Below are 24,350 nucleotides of genomic sequence, written 5' to 3'. Positions count from 1 at the left end.
TCCATCTATTTCATTAGCTAATGTTAAGGGTTTGGCCCAAAGTTGGAGCTTATCATAAGATCAAGTGAACCATATCATATGAAATAGTGGATTTTATGGTTTCCACCGTTGAAACCTTTCTAGGCCCTATAGTGATGTTTATTTGTCATCCAACCTATTCATAAGATCATTCATACATTGATGGAGGGAAATATCCTACTACGACTACCTGTAACCTTTGTTGGACACCAAAATCAACAGTTAATGGGCTGATTTGTTAATCGGGTCACTTCTACAATGATCTAAGGGTTAAAATCCAACATGTATGGCTAATTCATGATATAAAGGTATGGTGTAAAATTTCACATTAAAAGGATCATGGGAACCATGTGATCTAGAATTCAGTGGTCAAGGTTAATGGCATTTTCGTAACTATTGTTGGTCTGTGAGTTTTGAAAAATCTAATAGCTACACATGGTTATAGGCACATTTCTAAGCAATTCTTACAAAAGAACGTATATCTACATAATTATGGATAGGGAGTTATTCATCATTTCATTCAAGGGAAAATACTTACGTGAAATCACGTGATGGATGGTATTGTCTTAAAATTAATGGTCAAATGGCTTGATCTATTGAATGGAGATCATTTTCAATTGTTAAATTCGTGTTAGGGTATAGATGTAAGGTTAGGATAGTTAGATTGGTATCGTACAAATGTACATATTATGTTAAATTTCGTAGTAACACTCGAGAACTTTTAATACTCAAGTATTGAAATGTTCAAAGTTTTACACAGTGTTTACGCGAAGTGCATAAATTTGAGGTGGTTTGCTCATTTTTTCAACTTGATGCGAAAGTTTGAGTTACAAAACTATTTAAAGGAGTCCCTAGGCTATTCCAAAGTATCTTCTAAGGTTTGGAAAGGGAGAGGAGGCTTAAGTGGAGCGCCGACAACGTTCTTCTGCTTCAATTTCTTCACTGTTTGTAATAGATCTTTTTATTTTTCTTCTAGGATATTAGTCTTCTCAGGCTAATCTCTTAGCTAGAGCTAAGAGGTGAAGCTTGTAGCGTGTTGGGATGTTTATTTTGCTTTAATTCTTATTTATGTTGAACTTCATTGATTTCTAGTTTGAATTTAAGGAATATTTTCAGTTTTCTATGGTTTATTGTGACTTAAATTACAATAGATACTACGATAGCTTTGAATATCTTTTTTTCCATTCTGAGATTGTGAGATCGGTAGATCCTGTTGTTCACCATCATCTCCTAGGCATGGTAGGATGATGGAATCCCTTCCAATCATCACAATACTCCTTCATCTGTGAACTAATTCAATGAAAAGTTTATATTGTAGTACAATTATTTTATCTTCCAACTGGATTAGATAGGACTTCGATTCTAGTTGTGTTTATTGAATCAAGTAAGGTAACATCCTGATAGCTACAAATGGATCCTTGGTGCTTTAGTTTCCTTTTGATTATTAATACACATTCATAATTACTTATTTTATTCCAGAATTTAGATTAGTCTCCGATTCTAGTTCTACTTCTAAGTTATTTTCAGAATACATACAAGTTTAGTCCCTGTGAATTTGACCTCGATCTTATCGAGTTATTACTACATCGCGAACCTACACTTGGCTTGTGAACACTTAATAACCAAATTTGAAAATATTAGGATGGAAGAGTGTTCACAACCCCAAGTGTAGGGTCACGATGTAGTAATAATCTCGGTGAGACCAAGGCCGAATCCACAGGGACTAATCTTGTGTATATTTTGAAAGTAACTGGAATCAGAACTAGAAGAAGATCTAAAACTAAATCTGAAATTATTTGAAAGTATAATTGTAAATTTGTAATTGAAACTTGAAAATTTAAAGATGGGAATTAGGGTGTCAAGGATCCACTTGTAGCTCTTGGGATGTTACTTTACTTTGATTCAAAAAGCACAATTGGAATTGGAGTCCTATCCTATCCAATTGGAAGGTAAAGTAATCAAATCAAATCTAAACTTTCATTAACCTAATTCTCAATGGAGGAGAATTGTGAAGGTTAGAAAGGATTCCATCACCAAACCTTGCCCAGGAGACGATGGCAAACAACGGGATTTACCAATCCCACAATCTCAAATAGGAAGAAGAAAATACTCAAAGCTATTGCAAATCTATTATAATTTGAGTCACAACAAACCATTAAAACTAAAAGTATTCCTTAAAAATTAAATTAGAATCCATGAAGTTTAACATAAATATGAATTAAAGCAAAGAAAACATCTAAATCACGCTACAAGCCTCACCTCTTAACCCTAGCTAAGAGGTTTAACCAACCATAGACATGATTGAATCAAAGTCTCTTAAATAAAACATGAAAACAACTAAGGAATAAGAAGAAAAAATCTTGACGACAGCTTCTCCACCCTTTTTCTCCACTCCTAAAACCCTAGAAGATGCCTAGGAACATCTTAGGGACTCGTATTTACAGTTCGGGAACTCCAACTTTCGCACCAAGTTGGAAAAGTCCAAAAACTGCCTCAAATTTACATAATCCGCGCAAAATCTGTATAACCCTCGACTAGTTGAGGACAGTCTTCGACTGGTTGAGGGTCACCTTCGACTGGTCGAGAATCGCGTGAATTTAAAAGTTCATGTTGTTGGAGTTCGAGCCGAAGGTTCTTCGACTAATCAAGGCAGGCTTAAACTGGTCGAAGGAGGGCTTAGACTAGTCGAAGCAGGCAAATTTTTAGGATTCTTTTTCTTCACTTCAAGTCTTCGATTCTCTTCATTCCTCACTTAGTTTTCTTGGATCTTTGGTATGTGAATTCTTCATTTTTAGTTTTCTAAGATCCAACCTTTGGCTTGAAAATTTTTTAGCATTAAATCCATGCTTTTAACATTCTTTTCAATCCAAGCTCTTAAATCCACCTTGCCACAAAAACATGTATAAAATAGACCATTTAAGAATTATCATGTTCGTAAAACAAAGATATAAATGGGGGACAATATGCAATATTTAACCCTCAACACAATCCCCAACCAGCATTTTGCTAGTCTCGAGCCAAATATGCGTGAAATAAACCTCAATACTTAATGTCCAAAACCTCTTTTAAGAAAACAATCTTTTATGCAATCAAGTATGAATAAGTAGACTCAGGACATGAAAGTGAGATTTTAAAATCCTAGAGTCAAATCACATAAGCAACCAATTAAATAAGTTCTTTATCCATTAAATCAGAGCATAGTTTGCATATCCTATTTTCTTTTCAATGTGCTCAGTGAAAATCAGCTTCCCATACGAATACTATCAATTCATTATGGTAGCCATGTTTACCATATCTAGATTACTTGAAGACATAAGTACTAATTCCGAACTTATCTCCTTTTCCTTCTTTTTCCAGTCTTTAATTTTATATTGATGGTCAATTTTTATACATTCTTTTCAGACTTTGTATTATTTTTCATTCTTTTTCCATTCTTTTCAAGTCTTTTCACCATAAATGACCTTTTAGTCGATCTCACTGTTTTTTAACTAGTTCTTTTCATTTTTTAAGGTGGATAAAATTCACCAGACTCAATTCTCAATATCTATCAATGATTTACATGCTAATAATCAGAGGTTTTAGTATTGTTTATAGAAAATAGTTTGAATGTGTCTTGTGATTTAAATTAACATGATATTCAAACTTCCTCTTAATCAATTGAGCGAAAGAACTTAGGTGATAGATTACTTAGTTGATTAAACTCTAACAATCCAAAATTTAATCTCTATCTTATCATACTCAAAGCATTCCTAAGTACACAATTCATCGCTTCCCAAACATATTTCAACTTGAAACATTGAAAAAATTTTAAAATTTTGCTCAAAACTGAGAAAACACTGATTAGTTTACCTAATCCCCCATCCCTAACCTAAAATCTACATTGTCCACAATGTAAAAGAAATAAGCATGTAATGCAAAAGAGACAATAAAAAAAAAAAGGAAGTGATGAAAAGATAATACCTGAAGAAGGAATTTTGAGGCTTTTCCAATGATCTCAGTGTGAAGATAAGTTAACACAAAAGACTTAGACAGACGATAAGCAAACTATCCTAACTAGCGAAAAGCAAACTATCCTAAACACAACATATATGAAAGTAATAGACCTAACTATACCTCCGTCAAACTAGGAGGTCAATCCTGGTAAACAAAATCAATCGGAGGTATGGACATGTCCTCTGAATCAAATTTCTCAACAAATGGCTTTAATCAATGTTTATTCACTTTGAAAACATAGCCATTGTTTGGATTATGAGTCTCGACAGCCCCATGAGAATAGACATTAGTAATTGTGAAAGGGTCAATCCAATGAGATCAAAGTTTACCCAGAAAAAGATGTAACCAAGAAATATACAAAAGGACCTTCTAACCTGGTGTGAATGATTTATAAAGAATGTGTTAGTCATAAAACACATTTATCTTGTCCTTGTAAATTCTCGAGTTCTCGTATGCATCATTCGAATTTCTTCAAGTTCATTCAACTGAAGTTTGCGCAGTGAGCCAGTGTTGTCCAAATTGAAGTTCAGATTTTTAATAGCCCAATAGGCTCTATGTTCCAACTCCATAGGCAAGTGGCAAGCCTTCCCATACACAAGTCTAAAGGGAGACATTCCAATCGGGGTCTTAAATGCAGTATGGTAAGCCCATAAGGCATCAGTCAATCCGATTTACCAATCCTTACAGCCAGGGTTAACTGTTTTCTCCAGAATATGTTTAATCTCCCTTTTAAAAATCTTAACTTGCCCACTTGTTTGTGGGTGGTATGGAGTACTCACCTTATGCGAGATGCCGTATTTCTTCATTAAGTTCACTAATGGCCTGTTATAGAAATGTGAACCTCAATCACTAATGATAGCTCGAGGGGTTCCAAACTGAGAAAGGATGATCTCTTTTAAGAATTTAATGATCGTTTGATGATCATTGTTCGAGCACAGGATCGCTTCAACCCATTTAGTGACATAGTCTACCGCTAACAAAATATACAAATTCCCAAAGGATTGGGGGAATGTGTAATGGCCCGAATTTTCACAGCCAGATTTCATACTCATGCCCGAGAAAATCGGGTGTTAATAATGTATAAACTGGATGCTAACTTTTTAAAAATCGCATCGTATTTTTTTTAGATTACATCCAGATACATTTCTGAAGGTAACATTCACAAGAATAAAATCAATTGTATTGATCATCAGAGTAAAAGAATAATCAAATGCCCTCTCAATGGGAGCTTATTACATTTATTGAGTTCGCAGTGGAAGTATAAAACTAAATAAAAATTATCTTATTCTTTCAACATAATCTTCATTGGAAAGATTGTTCACTAGGTCTTCAATCTGTATATAACCTGCATAATCTATATGGTTGGGAGAGGGTCAATGCCCTACTCATTGTGATGGTTATCCTTTAAGATTAATAGTAATTCAAGAGATTCATAAAACAATGTAAAGGTTCTGATACGTCTCATACTCTACAACTACAAGAGGTATTAATGCACAAGCAATCTATATGAGATGTATGCCTAACAAAGTATATGCGGTTTATCACACTTAGCGATCGCCACAATGTGGAATACAATTAGAGTTATCCGACTCGCCCCGCATCCCATACTATGGAGATTCACCGGTGTGTCTCACATTTAACATGGATTTATGCAGTTGTCCCAAGACGAACACAACACATGACCGAGTGAATCACGCAACCCCGATTAGAGCGACTTATTGCAACAACCAACCCCAAAAAAAAAAAAGAATTGATGTAACACGTATATAGAACGATTCACATACACCAACTGGTGCACCATCACCCGTGAAACATGGAATTACGTGTCACCCCAGGGTCGCTACCAAAAACGCATTACGTCCAAGATATTTATTCGATCGCTAGTAGAGGGATTCCCAACATAATACTTGCACTTATAAATAATACAAACTTAATCATGGAGGTTCTGGAATATCAAGACACATGCCTAAGCCCTTTTAAAGATAGATAGCACGAGGCCAATATAGAGAAGAGTGACAATAGTCAACTCAAACAGTGGCAATGGCCAACATAACAAATAGGAGAGTGACAATGGTCAACTCAATAAAAGAAGAGTAGCAATGGCTAACTCAAGAATTAGAAGAGTGGCAACGGCCGATTCTGTAATAAGGAGATTGGTAGGGCCAACTCAATAAATAGAAGAGCGACAACAGCCGATTCTGTAATAAGGAATGTGGTAGGGCCAACTCAATAAATTTGATAAGGCAAGGGCAAGGCTTGTATCCATGGCCCCACATAAATTCAGAAAGATCACTTGTAATCAACATTATACTGTAAGTTAAAGGAAAATAATTGATGGTAAAACATATAATTGCAGGGAAGATTCAAAGTAATATGAAGGCATGTAAAAGGAAAGATAAAATAACATGAAGGCATGTAAAAGGCAAGATGAAATAATAGGAAGGCATGTAAAAGGCAGGATAAATGTAACAACTTAAATTAATGTAAGCTTAAATGATAAAACCCCCACCTTGGTTGTCTGATCGTCCTCTGAGGATGTAGTTTATAACCAATCTTTATTCAGATTTACCTATTTGAATTTGACTGGAGTAAGAATTAGAGGTTTTAGGTTATGGATTGTGGGGTTCATGCTACGTTGGTATCACCTAAGTTTAAAGACTCGGTATAACTTTCAATTGAGTTAGCTCAACTTTGACATGGAGGACTTTTCCCCCACCTTTGATTAGGGGGTTTGAAAGAAGTCATTCACAGAAACAATGCGAAAGGAAAAACTTATGCTTGATCCGAGATTTCTGCTTAGCCTGGATTGTTGCTGAAGGTTGAAGGTTTCCAACACCAGAATCCTTCTCTTCTTCATATCCCTTTCTCTCTCTTTCTTCCTTCTTTCTCTTTCTCTTTCTCTCTTTCTTTCTTTTTCTCTTTCTTTTCTTTCTTTCTTTCTTTTCTCTTTCTTTTCTTTCTACTACATCCAACTCCCTCTTTCTCTCTCTTTCCCTTCTTTGTTTTTCTTTCTTGCGGAGCAGCAGGATGTTTTTATAGCCAGTCCGAGGCCTAGAAACTTCTCTGCATAAGTTTGTTTGTTTGGCCCACTTTGTGCAATAACATCTTGCGCAAAAACTAGTTTGCTTGGCCGACTCGCGCCACCGACTTATGTGATCACATCTTGTGCCACAATTTTGTCCATGTCTGTATTGTTGATGGGTTCTTTTAGTGTTTTATTTTCTAAAGAATGTGACCTGCCTTGGTGGGCCATCGGACTGTCGGTTGTGATCAAAGAATGGTGGTCGGACATCTCTCTTTGGCTGGCATTTCTCGGTGAGGGAGACGACCGTTTACAATGGCAGATTCTCACACTACAAGAAAATTGGCCTTTACTAGCAACTAGAAACGCTGGTAAAGGGCCAAAAAACCGCTGGTAAAAGAATTACTGGCAGCCGTACTCGTGCAACTAAAGGGGGGCGTTGCTCAATCTTTTACCGGCGGTCCTACTGATTTACCGGCGTTTCTGATGGCCGCCGCTAAATAGTGACTTTTACTGATGGTCATTATCATTTATCGGTGTTTCTGGTGACTGCCAGTAAAAACTATAAAAGTGTTGGTAAAACTATAAACACGCCGCTAAAAGCTATAAGAAACGCCGCTAAAAACTGTAAGAAATGCTGGTACATATGTAACGAATGCCGGTAAATTCTGTAACAAGTGCCGATAAGAGATGAAAAAATGCCTCTAAAAGAATGGAAAAGCACCGCAAAAGGTTGCCACAACGCCAAGAAAAGATATGTAGAAACGTCGATAAAGGCCTTACAAAAAGTCGTTTAGAGATATCAAAGTGCTGATAAAAGTATTTTTGACCACCGCAATAAGGTTGCCAAAACACTGGAAAAATGCTAGAAATTAAAGACATGCTCAAGCAATTTCATGCCAAAATTCCTCTTCCAAGTACCTTGTAGGAAGACATCCAACGCTAATATCTTCTAGCAAACACATTATTTATCATTTTCTCAAAATCACGGAGGGTATCTTCTAGCAAACAACTTTTGGTTAGTGTAATGGATGGGCAGAGTGGATAATAAACATGACCTGTAGAAAATCTGCGATGGATGAACAACTAACACTAAGATAGTTGACCACTTCCAAACTTTTTACCATGAATATAGTTGTCTTCTACTAGCACTAAGATAGTGACATGCTACACCTGTTACCAACTAAAATAAAAAATAATAATAATAAAACTATGAGAATGAAACTCTAAAAAAGAAAAACGAGGAACAAAAAAAAAAAAAAAAAAAAAGGAGAAAATAATGCACCTGCAAGTGTGTTTAACTGTTTGTGAAGGATAGCAAGGTGGGGAAAAAGAAACATGATAAATTCAAAGGTATCCAATTTGTGGCTGATCAGAAACTATCCTTAAGAGAAAAAGCAAACTGCATAAAGCAAAAGGAAAAGCATTGCTGGAAGCCTAGAACTAACAATTTTTCCATACCTGATTAAACATTCACAATCAATTTCGATTATGTTAAATGCCAAGTGGAATTATTTGGCCAAAAAATCCCAAGCAAATGAAATTTTAAAACACTTACAGGCATGCCAATGTAAACTATCCATCTGTGTAGAAGTAGAGATGGCAAATCCGGGGGAGGTTTTCTCAGCTGTGCTCATTGTAAGTAACAATGCGTTCCACCTGATACAGGCAATGAAAAGAAAAGTAAAACGCATGTCAAGAAGAGAAAAAACATGATAAAGAAATGAAAGTAATCAAGACCTCTCATTTTCTGTGTATCATACTGAATTTATGTAATCAAGACCTCTGTCAAAGAAACGAAAGCTATAAAATTGAAAATTAAAATTATGCAGAAAACCTTATAAAATTGATAATTAAAATTCCCAACAAGGTATGTAATCAAGACTTCTGTCATGAAATGCTAGCCCAAGAATTTATACGTACTTCTTACAGGTGTGAAGTACGTATAATCAGCCTTATAAATTACCAAAGTAATCTAGGATTGTGAGCTCTACCTCTTTACACATTATATTAAAGACAAATGCACCACAAATGCATGTTCCTTATAGTATTTACAAACATGCCACTATATGCAACATTGACATGTGTAGGCACATAGATTAACCAAAAACATTAGAGAAGGGGAAAAAAAATAACTGAAGCAATGGTAGAAACGTGATTGGGACCAGACCCATTGCATTCGAATCAGCATTTCACTTAAAAATACTATACAGCATCTGCACGGTCCAATTTCCACTTCCGTTATAATGTGCTGCAGGTGCTCCCAATTCAAGCTGTCTAATAAACCCCCATAATGGAGATCCTTCCACATAGTAACTCCCCATTTTCATCCATTGACTTAGAGCTTAAACCCTATATTTGCGTTCAGATGTCACCCATTTATCTTTCCTGAAGCTGGCTTTGTAGAAGGAAATAACGAGGTTGCAGTTGCTTCTTAGGCTTGTACATGCATGTCTTGCTGTATCTTAGAAGATTGCTACTGGTTTTTGTCAGAATATCTTGTCACTTGAGCTGCATTTTTCAATATTGCCACAGGATTGATGCCTTTGAGAAACCATAACCAAGGAAGATTGTTATAGCCAAACATACAAAAACCATTGGTTTGAGAGACTAGTTTACAGAATTAAAACTTGATAATGCAGTATGACCCAACCAATCAAACACAACGAGAAAGGTGGGCCACGTTTCTGGAGAGAGGAAATGAATCTGGGGCATCCCGTTGCCAGTTGGGTCATCGACCCCAAAATGATGGGAGCCATCTATGCATTGAATGAGGAGTCCAAATAAGAATAGGTGGGCCACATTTCTTCAACCAATAGTTGTTTAAAGAAATCTCTTTTAGTAGCCTGACTATTATCAAAAGAACCTCTAAAACAAATGAGAAAGAAATCTTTGGAATGGGTAAAAAGAAAATAAAATAAAATAAAATAACAGAGTTGACTATTTGAACATTTGTTGAAAGGGTAGAAATTTCATTGTTGATCCACTAAAGAAGTGCCCTACTTGGCGATATTTATGAAAGGCAAACCCCAAGTAGAAAATAGCCCACTCCATAATTCCAGATTATTCATTTGATGTATAATACATATTGGGTGTCAAATGCAAAAACTCATTCCAGGAAACGACTAATGAAAACAATGCAGATGCCCTCAACAAGGGAAAGCATAGGACTTGAAAATGACATGTATTAAGCAATTTGACAGAAAAGTTGATGGAAATCAATATCTAGGTATACTATCATGATTTTTTTTTCTTTACTTTATTTCTCAGAGAAATTTAATCCTCATTAGGGGGAAAAACAAAAACAAAAACAAAAACAAAAAAAAAAAAAAAAAAACAAAAACAAACCTCGGTTCCAGCTATGATTCTACCAATGAGTGGATGTCAGCTATGATTGTACCATTGAGTGGATGTGCAGCACAAGTAGTAACACCTTTAGATAACGGAATGAATTTGTTAAGCACTCTTTGATTCTCGTCCTCAAAAATGCTCTGAGTTTCATCACTGAAGAAACAAAGAGAACAATCAACATGGAAAAAAAATCCAAGTTAACAACAACACTGTTCAAAGATATTTTCTTTTACACAAACACACAGATGCCCAAAATAAATAAATAAATAAACTGTACCCTCATAGCAAATTAAATTTCTCAAGTAACTCAAATATTCAGAAACAATAAGTTGTACTATCTTCCACAACTAAAAGAAAACTGATCACTTACAGCCAGCTATATGCTAACTTAGTATGCAGCTCCATCTTTCCTACTAATGAGTCACATGTGGGACAAGGATGCAAATGGCAGGCCCCATCATGAAAGTCACCTAAAGCAAAAATCAGTTGATCCACTCACCAAGTGGGTCACGCCATAAAAACAGATGGATAAGCGATGTTCTGACTCAACATACAGGTGTGGCCCATCTAATGAGTGGATCGTCCTAATTTTCAAAACGTGATCTTCATGGTGGGATCAATTGCTTGTATAACTTCATAACTGTAGATAACTAGGTTTGGATATTGGTAACTTGAATTGTCACAATTGTTTTTCAGTGTATTTCTCATTAATTATTTACAGAGGTATTATATATATTTATAGAGAGATTTGTTACACTATTCTTAGCTATACAGATTACGCTATACATATTTTCAAGACTAGAATCATGGTTGATGGTTTATGGCTTATTCATAAAATCTCTTTAATTTGATTTATTCCTATAATCTCGTAATTGACAACTCATGTCAACACTCCCCCTCAAGTGGAAGCATTCAAATCTTCAATGAACAACTTGTCTAGTGAGTTGTAAAACTCTTTGCTTGATATGGTCTTTGTAAGAATATCCACCAGTTGATCTTCGGACTTTACAAATGGAAACCAAATTATTTTAGCTTCGAGATTTTCTTTAATAAAATGTCTGTCAATCTCCATGTGTTTAGTGTGACCATGCTGGATAGGATTGTGAGCAATAGTGATTATTTTACCGACCTGCCATTGGGAGTTGTGTCCGAGCAATGAAACCAAGCTCCATTCCTTAGTAGAATATAAACGGAATCAGGGATGACCATCCACTTCATCTTACCATACCCGGCAGGGGTTCTCCGAGAGTAGTGGCTTGGAGTCTTGCCTCGTGCAAGGTCGTACCTCGGGGGACCTCGCCAAGAGATACTTCGAGTAGTAGCTCGGAAATGGATGAGACCGTGAAAGGGCTCGACATCTGATAGAAGTGTAGATACTTTATTTTCTGATGGCCGAGCTCGAGAAGTAGACTCTTTCCCCAGCAGTGGATTACTGCTTTCTGGCCGTTGAGGAACTCCTTAGTTGTGATTGGCGTTGACAAATCACACGACGAGCACATATGTCCGAGCTGACCTCTCTTCCTTAGCTAACCCATTTTTACCCATGGCAAACCATACCATGGGAAACAATAGTGATTGAATGCTCACTATTAAAAACTTTTTAGGACCCACCTTAATGCCTACCATAATGTTTATTTGTCATCCAACCTATGATAAGGTCACACTGATCTACATGAAAAGAAAAGGAAAAAAAAAAATCAGCTTAATCCAAAACTTTTGTAGCCCATGAGAAGATTTTAATGGTCATTTGCCACTATTTTATATAAGTGTGGTCCACCTGATATTTGGATCATGCATCAAAGGAGCAGAAAACAAATACACAGCGTGGATATAGACAATAACTATCTCAAGTGGCCCCATGATAAGGGCCGCACCATGTTGGGTGAAGCCGCCGCCGCCCCGAATCCGCTCCTTGTATTCATTGTACACGTGCATCCCATCTAATGAGCTGGCCTTCTAGATTCTGGGACCAGTTTCATTGTCACCTGGCACGAAACTCGCACGTGTGCCACAATGGCACGCATGCTGCGAGTTTTCTCTCACGCTCGCTCTTCCTTCCACGAATCGTTAATCTGCCTCTCTCGAAATGTTTCAAACTTTAAAAAGCCAGACGAAAGCCTCTGCCTCGCTCCCAAAAAACCCAAAACAGATGGCTTGAGCGAAAAAAGATCCTTTTTTTTTGTTTTCTTCTTCTTCTTCTTCTTCTTCTTGCGTTTCAACAAAAAAAAAAAAAAAGGCCCTGGAATGCCAGAAAGCGTCTCTTCTCATCTTCATATCTGAAATTTCAGGAAAAGAAAAGGAAGAGAATGTACGTCCCTATAATCGGTGAGTGTTGAATCTTTCAGTTCCTCCTTCCCTTTCCACAACCACCACCACCATTACCATTACCACCATAATCACCACCACCACCACCACCATCATCATCATGACTATAATGTTGGGTGGGATGTGGATGGAAGATCCATTACAGGGAGATTTCCCAGAGTGATAGAGGAATATCTGCAGCATGGCATCACCAAATGCGTCTCCTTCAATCGCCGTGGCACTCTCCTCGCCGGTATCATTTCTCTTTTTGCATCATCATCGTCATCTTCGTCTTCGCTATTGTTGTTGCTGTAGTTGTTGATGTTTCTGTAGAGGTAGACTACAATGTGTGCCTGCCCCAGATCACTAAATTGTGGAAGCTCTTCAACTGTATGTGTGGATTACATGCACATGTGAATCAGGACCATCCAAATTGTGCACCACAATGTAAATGGATCTTGTGGCAAATGTTGCACTTATTGGACAATCTTGACCCTCTGATTTCTCCTGTTGAGTTTGGATTGCTGACGACTTCCTTCCTAAAATGTCCATTTGATGGTCAGTGATCAGGTGGTTGGGGATATTCGGTCATTGGAGGTTTCAAGCTATGCTCCATTGGTTATGGACCATGGTTTGGACAGTTTGGATTGGGCTACTTGTATGTGTATAGTGCGTGTGTTGCCACAAATTCTCATTGTAGTCTATCTGGGTTGTAATTTGAAGATGAGATCATTAGGATTTATATAATAATCTGGCAGAGTATGGTGGATCATACTAATGGAAACATTAACTACAAAACTACACACACATGTATGCACTAAACGCAGAAACTCCAAATTGTGGACCACACTAAGGATAGTGCTTCTTGAGAAGCACATTTATCAGATGATCCTAGCCATTTCATCAGTGTGTTCAAGTAGATGATTGGAGAGGAAATGGTTGATGGTCCAATTCAAGAAGAAAATGTGCACTGTTCAAGACAAGATTGTCTAGTCAATGTGACTTTTGGGATCTGTCCCATCCATATTAGGACCCATGATTTGGATTGTGAATATTGATTTACATGTATTCAGTGTGGATGAGTGCATGAGTGTGATCAACCATACTCTGCAGAGTACCAGATAATTTCTCTTAGAAGAAAATATAGACGATATGGGGATTGAAATGGCTGGACATTTTTGGTTAGACCTATTTCTTTAAGGACCAATGCAAACCAGGATTAAAAAGAAAGAAGAGCTAGTTGCAGATAAGAAGATCAATGTACCAGATTTGCCGTAGAAGTTTACCACTCAAACCATTGACAACCACATGTAGGACCTCCTGAAAAGAAAAGAAAAAGAAAGATAATCTCCCTTTCCTTCTATTGCTACCATTTGAAGAAGAGCTTCTTTGGCAACTCTATTCTCGTTTTTAAAAAATCATCAATAGGTGTTCCATGCATGTCAAAGCCATATTTATAGAGAACCATATATAGGTCCTTTCACAACTCAAGTACTTGCTAAAATCGTAGCAGAATCTGGAATTCTAAAAAAGATTGAGTAACAACTAGAGAAAGAGTCCAAAAATTACCAAATTGCTAAAATAGATCCTATAAAATAGGAAATAGCGCAACTATACGTAAAATACCATGTGTAAGACTCCATTATGTATACATAAGCGTATGTCCCAAGAGCCATGTGGTTGGTGTACTTTATGCTAAAAAACCACGCGGGATGCATGGTCACGTGTGGATAGATGGGCACATTTTGGGTTCAGCTCAAATGTATGATTGGACTTTGACTCTATCAAGGACTATCACTTTGGTGTTCAGAACTTTGTAATAAGAATTAGATTTAGGATTCTTGTGAGTAGAAGCATTATTCAGTGTAAAAGCAACTGATATCATCAATTGGCATTGTAGCAGGTACTAATAGTGGTTCTCAACTAATACAAACTGTACCTAGGATTGATGACTTCACAAAATTGTATACACCATTCGGTAGATTAACAACTACTCGAAGGATGAGAGTGGGAAACGAATAGAGGAGGATTATCTAGTTTGAAAATTCTCTACACCGTTGTTGATAAAATATATATCAAGAAATTTTTCGGTGACTGCAAAGATGACCTCTAAATGGAATCTGTGAGTTCTGTTCTCTTTTTACCATTAAAAAAAAAAATAATTATAATAATAAAAGATAGCTGTCAAATATTTGATCTTTATTTGTACGGTGAATCCAGAGGTTTGAAAAGTGTGATACTCTCATTGTGCTCTCATTCATTTTGGGTGTGTTTGGATGCACTATTTAATTAAATTGCAATTATTAATTTCACAAAGTTGAATTAACCAAATCTCTTTCTGAAAAAAAAAAAAAAAGAAAAGAAAAGAAAAGAAAAAGAAAAAGAAAAAAGGGGAAAAAGTTAATGTTCCTTCAGTAGCATTCATATTGAGGGCTCCAAGTTGCTATTATGGTACTCGAAAGGAACATAATTGCAATTCGAGAGCTACTTCCATTATGAATATACTCACATTGTGCTCTCATTTATTTTGGGTGTGTTCGGATGCACTATTTAATTAAATTGAAATTATTAATTTCACAAAGTTGAATTAACGAAATCTCTCTCCATAAAATAAAATTTTTTTTTTTTAAAAAAAAAAAAAACCTAGAGAGAAGAAAGTAAAAAGACAAAAAAGTTGAATTAACCAAAATGTTCCTTCAATAGCATTCATATTGATGGCTTGGGCTCCAAGTTACTATTATGATTCTTGAAAACTGCAATTTGAGAGCTACTTCCATTATGAATACTAGGAAAAGCCGTTGAATTTTGCCATTTCTTCTTGTTTGAACAGAACATTTGCAATTCAATCTAGACAAAGCCTGAGTGTTTGCAATTCCAGGAAGATCCTACAATACCCGTGGTTGAAGAAGACAGGATACATAATATTGAAACCTGTGCCATTTTATGTTGGACATTTTTTGGATCATTCAAAAATTATTGATTTGCTCGTTTCATGTTCCCGAAAATTTGAGGTTTTTGTAGAAAATCAATTGTGTTCATATTGCAGTCTTCAGTGAGTTGATGACTATACACTCTGATCTGAATATATCAAACACAAGCCATTCTGGATGGTTGTTTTACTATAATATTAATTGAAATACTAGTAAAAGAGCTTCTGTTAAAAATAACAAAAAAAAGTAGAAAAAAGAGCAAAGTAGAAAAACCCTGAAATGGGAGAGCGGGGGACACTTATACCCATATCCTAATGGCTGTGTATGTCTATCAAGAGACAACTAGCCAAAGTTGACCATCTGATCCATTATGATATTTGACTTTTTTTGGGAAACTAGTATGCAAAATATTGTAGAGGGCAGAGGAAAGAAATATGATAAGTCCAATTGAGTCGCTACGAGGAGGATAGAAGGAAAGATGTCTGAATGGACCACATTAAAGGAGTAACTTGGGTTCGAGGACTACGTTGAGCTTTCTCTCTAAGTTTATTGTTCTGGAAGCTGGTCGGAGACTAGTATATTGGCAATTCGGTATACTAATTCTCTCATTTCAACTTAAAATGATTTGAATGACGTGCCAATATAATGATGTTGGCATCAAGGTTCATGACCGCAAAATGGGTGAATGCATGATGCCTTTTTGAGTGCTTTATAATTCATGATATGGTTTGTATTCCAATATTTTAAACTTGTTTCACCCCATACATCTCTACAAATATGCCCATTGTGGATGGGGCATGCACCCAAAATTTGCCAGATGGAAACATTCTAACTTGTCATACTGTGGTCTATGAATAAGTGGTTAATATGTACACCACAAGAAAGTGGGCCATTGCCGGCACTTTTTTTTGCCGATGATCAACGCGAACTGCCAGCAAATGTAAGAATCATTAATTACGGAACTCTTTGCAGCGCTAGTTAAAAGCAGCCGCTAGCAAAAGGTGCGGAAAAAGCTTTTTTTAAAAACAGAACCCTCGTTCTTATATTCTCTCTCCTCTGTTTCCCTCTCTCGCCCTCCACCCCCGTTCCCTCTCTCTCTCTCTCTCTCTCTCTCTCTCTCTCTCTCTCTCTCTCTCACTCCCAGCGCCATGTTCCCCTATTCCCTTTCCCTCTCTCTCCCTACAACTTGGAGCAGATCTACTTTGGATTTCCTTTTGCCTTTCCCACTTCACTAGTTTTTAGGGAGCTCTCTTCTTTTGCGATTTTCCAGTGCATAAACGAGGATTTCAAAAATCTCTAATCTCTCTTCTTCTGCAATTTTTCGGTGCGTAAACGGGGATTTCAAATCCCTTTTATTGTCTTTTCCAAACCCTATACAGGAGTTTGACGATTCCTGTTTGCGATCAAGGGCGACTGCCTTGAGCATGAACTCCTCACCATCGTCAAAGGTGATATTTCTCCAACAGGTGGTTCAGGCTCTCATTGCCATCTACTTTTTCGCCGATTGGAATGGCAGATCAGTGTCATCATTTGGCGAAAGGGGGGTTTTTGAAACCCTAGCATTCTAGGAAGCGTGGAAGCAGCGTACGCTCGATCGAGCAGGGGTGGAAGTCGAGGCTGGGAGCAACCATAGAAGATGGTGGTCGAAGGTCTGGATCGAGGATTTGAGTAAGCCACGTCATAGGATGACGGATTTAATGCTGCCTGAGGTGCATGGGTCATTGATTTCTGAGGGTTGGTGGATTTAATGGAGGATCAAAGATGAAAGCCAGCGAAGAAGAAGGCCCTGTGATTTTGCCATCTGCGACGGTGGTGGACTGACAATCGGAGCAGAGCTCTGCTCTTTGTTATTGTAGGTGCGGGTGAAGGCACTGTACTTGCACCAACTCAGGAAGACTTGTTGAGTTGACTCGATGCGGTCCATTTGCTAGCTGTGACAACAGTAAGTCCTTTGATTGTGATTCTTGCCTTTCCTATTATCTAAACATGCTTGTTCTGTTTATCTCGTTGCTGAAAATAAATCAATTCCTCCATTTGCACTGATCCATTCTTATGTGTGGGGAGGGTCTGCTGCCGGATTTTTCTCTATTCAGTTAGATGTTTATTTCATTTATCAATGGTTTTACTAAGTTTATATGGAAATATTTGATGAGCAGCATAAATGAAGTCCCATAAAGAATGGAGATATGTGATTCTCAAAATTCTTATTACTGATGGATGCAAAACTGAATATGTACTGCAACAGTGCCACTGGCACTCTCCTGAACTGAATATGTACTGCAACAGTGCCACTGGCACTTTCCTCAGAGGACACCATCAATGGGAAGAGGTATGGTGCTACCTATATCTAGAAGGAAATAGATAATATCTTCATTTCTGGATGTCCTGATTTCGTAGCATAATTAGGACTTATTTTTGTGTCTTGGGTGAAAAACTGCCAACATTGAGGTCTCTCGCAAGGTTATTATTGAAGGCCATTTGAGAAACAGTATGGCTTCAGTGAATTCTAGCTGTGGGTATGTAACACATGCGTACAATGAGTTTTGGAGTATTGCCTCTAGGCTAAACTTTTTTTTTTTTTTGCCCATGTTGGATGAGAAACAAATATTATTGCCATGGTATGTATGGCTGTGGGCATAGCTGAGCTCCTTCTATTGGGAACTCATTCCCTTTTATCTATATCTGTTGACTGTTGTGTTTGACACCTTAACAGACAAGCAAGTGGAGGCCTTTGGCTCTGTCTGGAAATGGATCGCTAACCTCCCAGAAATTCCTTTAGCCTACAGGAAAAAGGAAACGAAAACTATCGAGAAGCGGAATTGTACAATACTCAGACAGATTCAACATCCACACATCCACAGTGCTGAACAAGGCATAATTGCAGTTTGGGGGCTACTTCCTCATACAAATACTAATGGAGGTTGTTGCAATTTGATTACCTCACTATTGAAATCCAATTTAGTTGTGTGTACAACCACATCTTAGGTTCTTGAATGTTCTTTCATTAAATAGTTATTATTTGAAGATGCTGGTTGGCTTCTCCTTCTATTTGCACTTGTTTTTATGATAAATAGATGGCATGAATTTCAACTTTGACATACAATGTTCATCTACTGCAGAAGCTCAACCTGGTCAACAGTGTGCTATTTACTGGTGGATGGGCTAAAACTGGTTTATACTATGAGACTGTGCAGGAGATTTTCAAGGTGTTTAACTGTTTTTGTGATTTACTATGAGAAAAAAAGTGCCTTTTGTGAATTATGATTATTGGGAGCTACACATGACACACATGGACTATGGAAATCAATCCAGATTGTCCTAGTCATGGGCCCTTTTAAGATGGAGCATAGCAAAAGAAACCACACTAATTGGATTACTAGACCATCTGTTTTTCTTTTTCTCCATGAATTTCAGTTCCTCCTAAATCTAGGGTCCTAGACTAATGTCCCAAGGAATTCCTGGAAAAAATCAGCAGGTACACCCAAAGTTTTCATTAGTTTAATGTGTGATTACTCATTATATCTGTTTGTCATTGTCTGTGACATTCTTCTTTTGGTCTTAAATAATTTAGCAAGATTAGGAATTTGGCCTGAGTTTCTTATTACTTCTGCTAGTCAACGGAGGGTTTTTGCTGTTCAAGTCTTCGAGTTGCATAGATTGATAAATATGTTTGGATGGCATGCTTGCTTCTACTGTAAAGCCTTCTTCCTTCAAGCCCATACCTGCTGTCTTTTCTTTTTCTGCGTTAACTTTTCTTCCTAGCTTCATTTTAGAACTCATTTAACTTTTCTTCCTAGGTTCATATTTACGATTCACGGTCTTTCATTGGTGGAAAAGTGGGCTCATTTGTAGATAAGGGTGAGAATCACATCGAGATGGGACTTCATGTCTTCTTCGGTTGCTACAGAAACCTTTTTCACCTGATGAAAAAGGTGAAATCCCCATCCTTTGTCATAAGACTCATAATCTCTAGACGCAGAAATGTGAACCATCTCCAGTGAGTTGAGGCATATCTTCATCACTCAGTTTTGATTTATGAAAGCTGGGGCAGATTATTCCTCGAAGGAATGACTGTTTGTGATATTAGAATTGATGTATGGTCAATAGTCCCAAACCAAATTGTACTTAACCGAAAAATTTCTACGGTGAGATGGATAGTATAATTAGGAGTTAGTTCTATCCGTTTGATCCCCTTTCTATTGTTTTGTGCATTGATTTGCTTTGGATTTGCTCACAACTCTATTTGGATTTTTTTGCTTAGGATTGGATCCTGAGATATTGATGGGTTAGTTGACATTGGAGTGATTATTTCAATGCAATTTGTAGCTAGGTTCTACTTGGCTTGTTGATTTTGTGGAATAAGTTCTTTTCATCTGACAGAAATTTGACATATTTGTGATGTGGAGACCTCAATTATCTAGTTTTAGAGAATCAGCTGATTGCCAACCTAAAGGCTTTAGCCTCAATTTTTAACATTTTTAGCCACGGTTTTGAACTGAGGCTAAAGGCCTTTTTCTTTGTAGTGGGTACAGGAGATTTTCTGAGTTTCTGTCCAGTTCCACCTCTTTCATAAAATGAAAATCAAACCCATCGATGATGATTGTAAGGTTATGCTGTCTAGTTAATTTGCTGCCAAAAGATAAAAAGAGATGTAGTCATGTGACCAAAACGGTTCCATGGAGTATGATATCTAATGCAAACTCACTGGAATATTGGACCTTTGCTCCAAAGGTTTGTTTTTATATGGCATAAATGGGATGGAAAAGTTCATCTATGATGTGTGTGTCTTCTTCTCATGATGTTCCAAGTAAAGTTAAACAAACAAATTGGACAGTCTAAAGTGATGAACTAACCGCAGACATGTTTGGTTTCAAACTCCATAAATGGATTGAATCAGTTACTATTCCTGAATCTCGGAAAAGATCCTGGGTTTCAAACAGGAGGCGTACACCATGCTAATGTGCTTTAGAACTTATTCTTCTGAAGTTGGTCTATTTCCCTTTTTCGGTCCATTTCCCTTACTCATTTGGATGAGTAGGCTCCTTTGGCATTCGTTTCCTTGCATCTTTGGTGCACAATGATCAGATCACACTGAATTTTATCAATAGATTGAAGAAAAAATTACATAAAAGAGGGGGACATCAACCTGAGCTCCACAAAAGGAAACCCAAGTAAACATCAATATCTAATATTTGGTAATCCATGAATTCATGTAATCTAAATACACAATGAAAAGAAGTTACATCACTTTTCAGGACGCCCCTCAATTACCAGCGGCCTTAGCAGAATAATCAACAAATGGTCATTGGTAAGTAATGATGTGTTTTCTATGTAGAAATGTTGTTGATGGTTGCCAGCAGTACTGTGAACTTAGACTGGTCTTTCCGTTGACTGTAGCTTTTCATGGTTGGTGTTGTTTTGGCATTTAAAGGTGCTGATTCTGATTTAGTTCTTGTGCTGACCATCCTTCCATCTTGGACAGAGAAGAAACTCAGAGCTTGTTCAGGTACAAGAATTATGTCTATGCTGCCCATATTCTTTTTAATCTTTCTAATTTTTGTTGGATCTTTGGCCATTTTTTATTTCAGTATGCTGCAAATTCATTTCCTGATTACCACAATTATTTTGACACCTGCTGATTGTAGGATGTGCATTTCCAATATATTAACTGTAAGTTGCAGCTATCTTTGTTATCTACTTAAAATTTTCAGTAAAATGATTCTTATTCAATGTATAGAATGTGATATTTCAAACAAAAAACAATTGAGGATCCATATTGTTGAGACGGCGTTTGATGGAAGCAAAGTTGGAATTGAGCCATTCGCTGTTGAGGTCTCACCGAGCGGCGACCTTCTGGTGTTGGACCCTGCTAACAGTAACATGTACAGGATATCACCGCCGCTGTCACGATGTACGTTGTTGTTTCCTTCATCGACTGGTTTTTGTTATAATCTTAGATTGATTTGTCTGCTTCTGATAAAACCCAGATGTAATTTTCTGAAATTTGTGGTCTGGATTGGTTTTTTGTTGGGTTTCTGCAAAACCCAAGTGTCTGATTTTCTGCAAATTGCTGTTGGGAGCTGATATTTGCAAGCATTGTTTATGATACATGAGCGCCATTTCCTTTTTGGTTTCCTACATTCGGGTGCGTTTGGTTTCCTACTCTTCTGCCTCCATTATGGTTACTTACAGTGTTCTCATTATGACATGTGGCGGATTTTGTCAGTGACTGTGAGAGTTCAAATCACTTCAGCCTTTTGATGCCACTTGTGCTAGGAGTAGACCATACAGAAGATTTGTTTTTATTTATTTATATTCAAGACCATTTTCAATTTATTGTAATAAATATTATATATATTTTTTTATTGTGTAGTAATATAAATTTTGTTTAATATTCAGTTTTATTTGTATTGCATCATTTTTATGTTTCAAATATTTAAAAAATACAGGTTTTGATTGAATTATATATAATAAAAAAAATTGCTGGCATACTAGGGCCTTTCAAATCCATACAAAGGCTCTTACCGGCGCTTGCATAGAAATCTTACAGCGCTTTTCTGTGAGAAAAAGCTCCTCATTGATCAAGTGAGTTTATTTCTTATACTGCATATTTTGAGGTTATCATAAAATCAATTTCATTCAGCCAACGTCTGTTGCTTGTTGGAATTGGCTAATTGTTTTCATTTTCATTGAGAAGGAAGGTTGTCAAACTTTTGACTTCTGGAGGGAACATGCTGGAGTTGTGTCATGAGCTACGCTTACCCTTTGTTAATTGGGTTATAACAAACCAGGTATATCTCTTGAATTTTTATTCGAGAAACTCAAATCTTTTGAATTGCTGATATTAAGGTTGTCAAAATGGTGTGTTAGACACTCTTCTTGTGCACTTCCCTTTACTAATTTGCACAATAGTTTTTTCTTTGTTAGACACTCTTGTTAACATTTGCTTATTTTCTTAATATGTTAACATTTAAACCAGTGGAACTCTATATTCACATATATTGCTTTGGTATTTGGGTGCAAGTGAAGTTGTGGAGAAGTTTGCCCTTTTATCTTTCTACTGTTTTAATGTTCTGCAATGATGATTTTGCATTCTTATATACCTAGTTCTTCATTTTTGTTCGCCTTTTTCTGCAATGTCATTTGTTGGTCTTTGCGGCAATGTGGAACTAATTTGTGCATGTGGTAGCTTCTTCTTTTTTTTATTTTTTATTTTTTATTTTTTATTTAAGTGATGCTATGGGGTAACTAAATTCTCATCAAAGAAGGTATTTGGTTTCTTTTTCGCAGGAAGACTTTGACAGGGAACAGAAATTTGGGGGTGAAGCAACCAGTAGTATGGTGCCTGATAGTGTAAACATCCACCTCTAACACTCATGGTTTCTTTCTTCTGCAAGATATTCTAATTGACAAAAATAGATGCATGAACATGGATCTATCTGATGTATAATGTTTTCTATCAGAGTTTTGGTCACTTGATGGATGCTTGGTTTCATGTTGTTATTCCTAATATGCTACCTAACTTGACATGCCTAATTAATGCAGAATTTCCAACATGTCTGTGCTAGATTATGGATGTTGTATCTATCAGGGAATGCTCAAAATAAAATGCTAGATTATGGTTTTTTTTTTCCCTTTTTAACTCATTTTTCTTTTCTTGTTTTGTTGGTGGCTGTGTTTCAGGATTCAAGCATTTGAAATGATGGCAATTGCTATGGTACGGAACAACCTCATATGTTTATACTAATATGGAATGGTTTATTGGGTTTTGTTTATGTTGATTAAATAATAATATTCTGATTTTTAGTAGCAAAGATCAAAGTGTGAAAGAACTCTCAAGATAGAGAGCTAACATTTCTGAATTTTGCAAGAAGGAGATCATCACTACAAGAAATCGGCCCTTAGCCGACTGATGGGCCAACCCTTTGCCGGCGGCCAGTTTTATGATTAAGGGCCTATTTGGATATCGTCAAATAAGTTACTTTTTCTATTTACAGCAGTAGATAAGTAACTTATTTCAGATAAGTAAGTTTTGTTTATGATCAGTTATAAGTAACTTTTTTACTTACAAGTACTTAATCAATTCATTTATGTGGATCCATCATGATGTATTTGTTTCATCCATGCTGTCCATCCATTTTTTCAAATCATTTTAGTTATATCCTGATTTGTTTGACCATTCACTAGCATTTTTCTGTTCCAATAACTTGGGTAATTAATTTCTTAGCTTAATTGGTTGCTGATATTTTGTCCAATCAAACGACTATCCTGTTTTTTGGTTGGTAGGTGGGTCTGTGAGGCAAGTTACTGTGCTCAATTTTCTCGTACTTTTTCTTGGCAGATTTCTAAATAAGCTTTGATTTAGGCTCAATTGTCGAAAGAAGAAAATTGTACATGATGAGTAACGCCAGGGTTGTTCGTTAGTTGTTATTGGCCCCTCTTTGGGATCTGCTCTTAAGATGACGTGGCCCAAAAATCAATCATGACCAATCATCAGGCGGTTGCCAATCCGACATGTGGCCTTCATGGTGATGCTGGTTTTTTGAATTGGCCACTTGGATTCTGATTCACCCTAAGTAGAGTAGCAGACCTCCTTAAGTAGTAAACCTAGATGATGGTGATGCTGGTTCTAATTGAAAATAAGTTGGTCCATTTGTTCCACTTAAACATCTTTCTTTGGTAGTCCAGCAGACTATGAAACTGAACCTTGTCCGGGTCAAACGATTTGAGCT

General features: G+C 36.8%; 1 protein-coding gene, 2 long non-coding RNA genes and 1 pseudogene across 4 annotated transcripts; all 4 read left to right on the top strand.

The window, feature by feature from the left end:
• The first annotated feature begins 12,690 nt into the window (after positions 1 to 12,690).
• The window catches only part of LOC131218095 (protein RBL-like), a 41,853-nt pseudogene continuing 30,193 nt past the window's right edge, over positions 12,691 to 24,350 (top strand).
• On the top strand, positions 17,391 to 19,804 carry LOC131219057 (zeta-carotene desaturase, chloroplastic/chromoplastic-like). 2 transcript variants are annotated; one of them, XR_009157981.1, is made up of 3 exons: positions 17,391 to 17,560; positions 17,775 to 17,947; positions 19,416 to 19,804. XR_009157981.1 is itself a non-coding variant. In XM_058214032.1 (3 exons), the coding sequence occupies exons 1-3, from the start codon at positions 18,533 to 18,535 to the stop codon at positions 19,617 to 19,619; spliced, it is 297 nt and encodes a 98-aa protein (XP_058070015.1). In that variant the 5' UTR covers positions 17,954 to 18,532; the 3' UTR covers positions 19,620 to 19,804. The 2 variants fall into 2 exon arrangements, 1 of the variants encoding a protein (XP_058070015.1); XM_058214032.1 differs by lacking the exons at positions 17,391 to 17,560; positions 17,775 to 17,947 and adding exons at positions 17,954 to 18,538; positions 18,738 to 18,824.
• On the top strand, positions 21,398 to 22,038 carry LOC131219059 (uncharacterized). Its single transcript, XR_009157983.1, has 2 exons — positions 21,398 to 21,539; positions 21,845 to 22,038. It is a non-coding gene; the product is annotated as an uncharacterized LOC131219059 (long non-coding RNA).
• Positions 22,200 to 23,174, top strand: LOC131219058 (uncharacterized). The gene is made up of 2 exons (XR_009157982.1): positions 22,200 to 22,409; positions 22,909 to 23,174. It is a non-coding gene; the product is annotated as an uncharacterized LOC131219058 (long non-coding RNA).

This window comes from Magnolia sinica, chromosome 11, assembly GCF_029962835.1.
Source record: "Magnolia sinica isolate HGM2019 chromosome 11, MsV1, whole genome shotgun sequence".
Classification (NCBI taxonomy): domain Eukaryota; kingdom Viridiplantae; phylum Streptophyta; class Magnoliopsida; order Magnoliales; family Magnoliaceae; genus Magnolia; species Magnolia sinica.
Note: the sequence above shows the minus strand (reverse complement) of the source record. Positions and strands in the feature narration are given on the sequence as shown.

What these genes read in the sequence shown, in the direction of transcription:
- LOC131219057 (XM_058214032.1), top strand. An exon ending in CTGTGCAGGAGATTTTCAAG is followed by an intron (nt 18,825 to 19,415) that starts GTGTTTAACTGT and finishes TTTTCTTCCTAG; the next exon opens with GTTCATATTTACGATTCACG.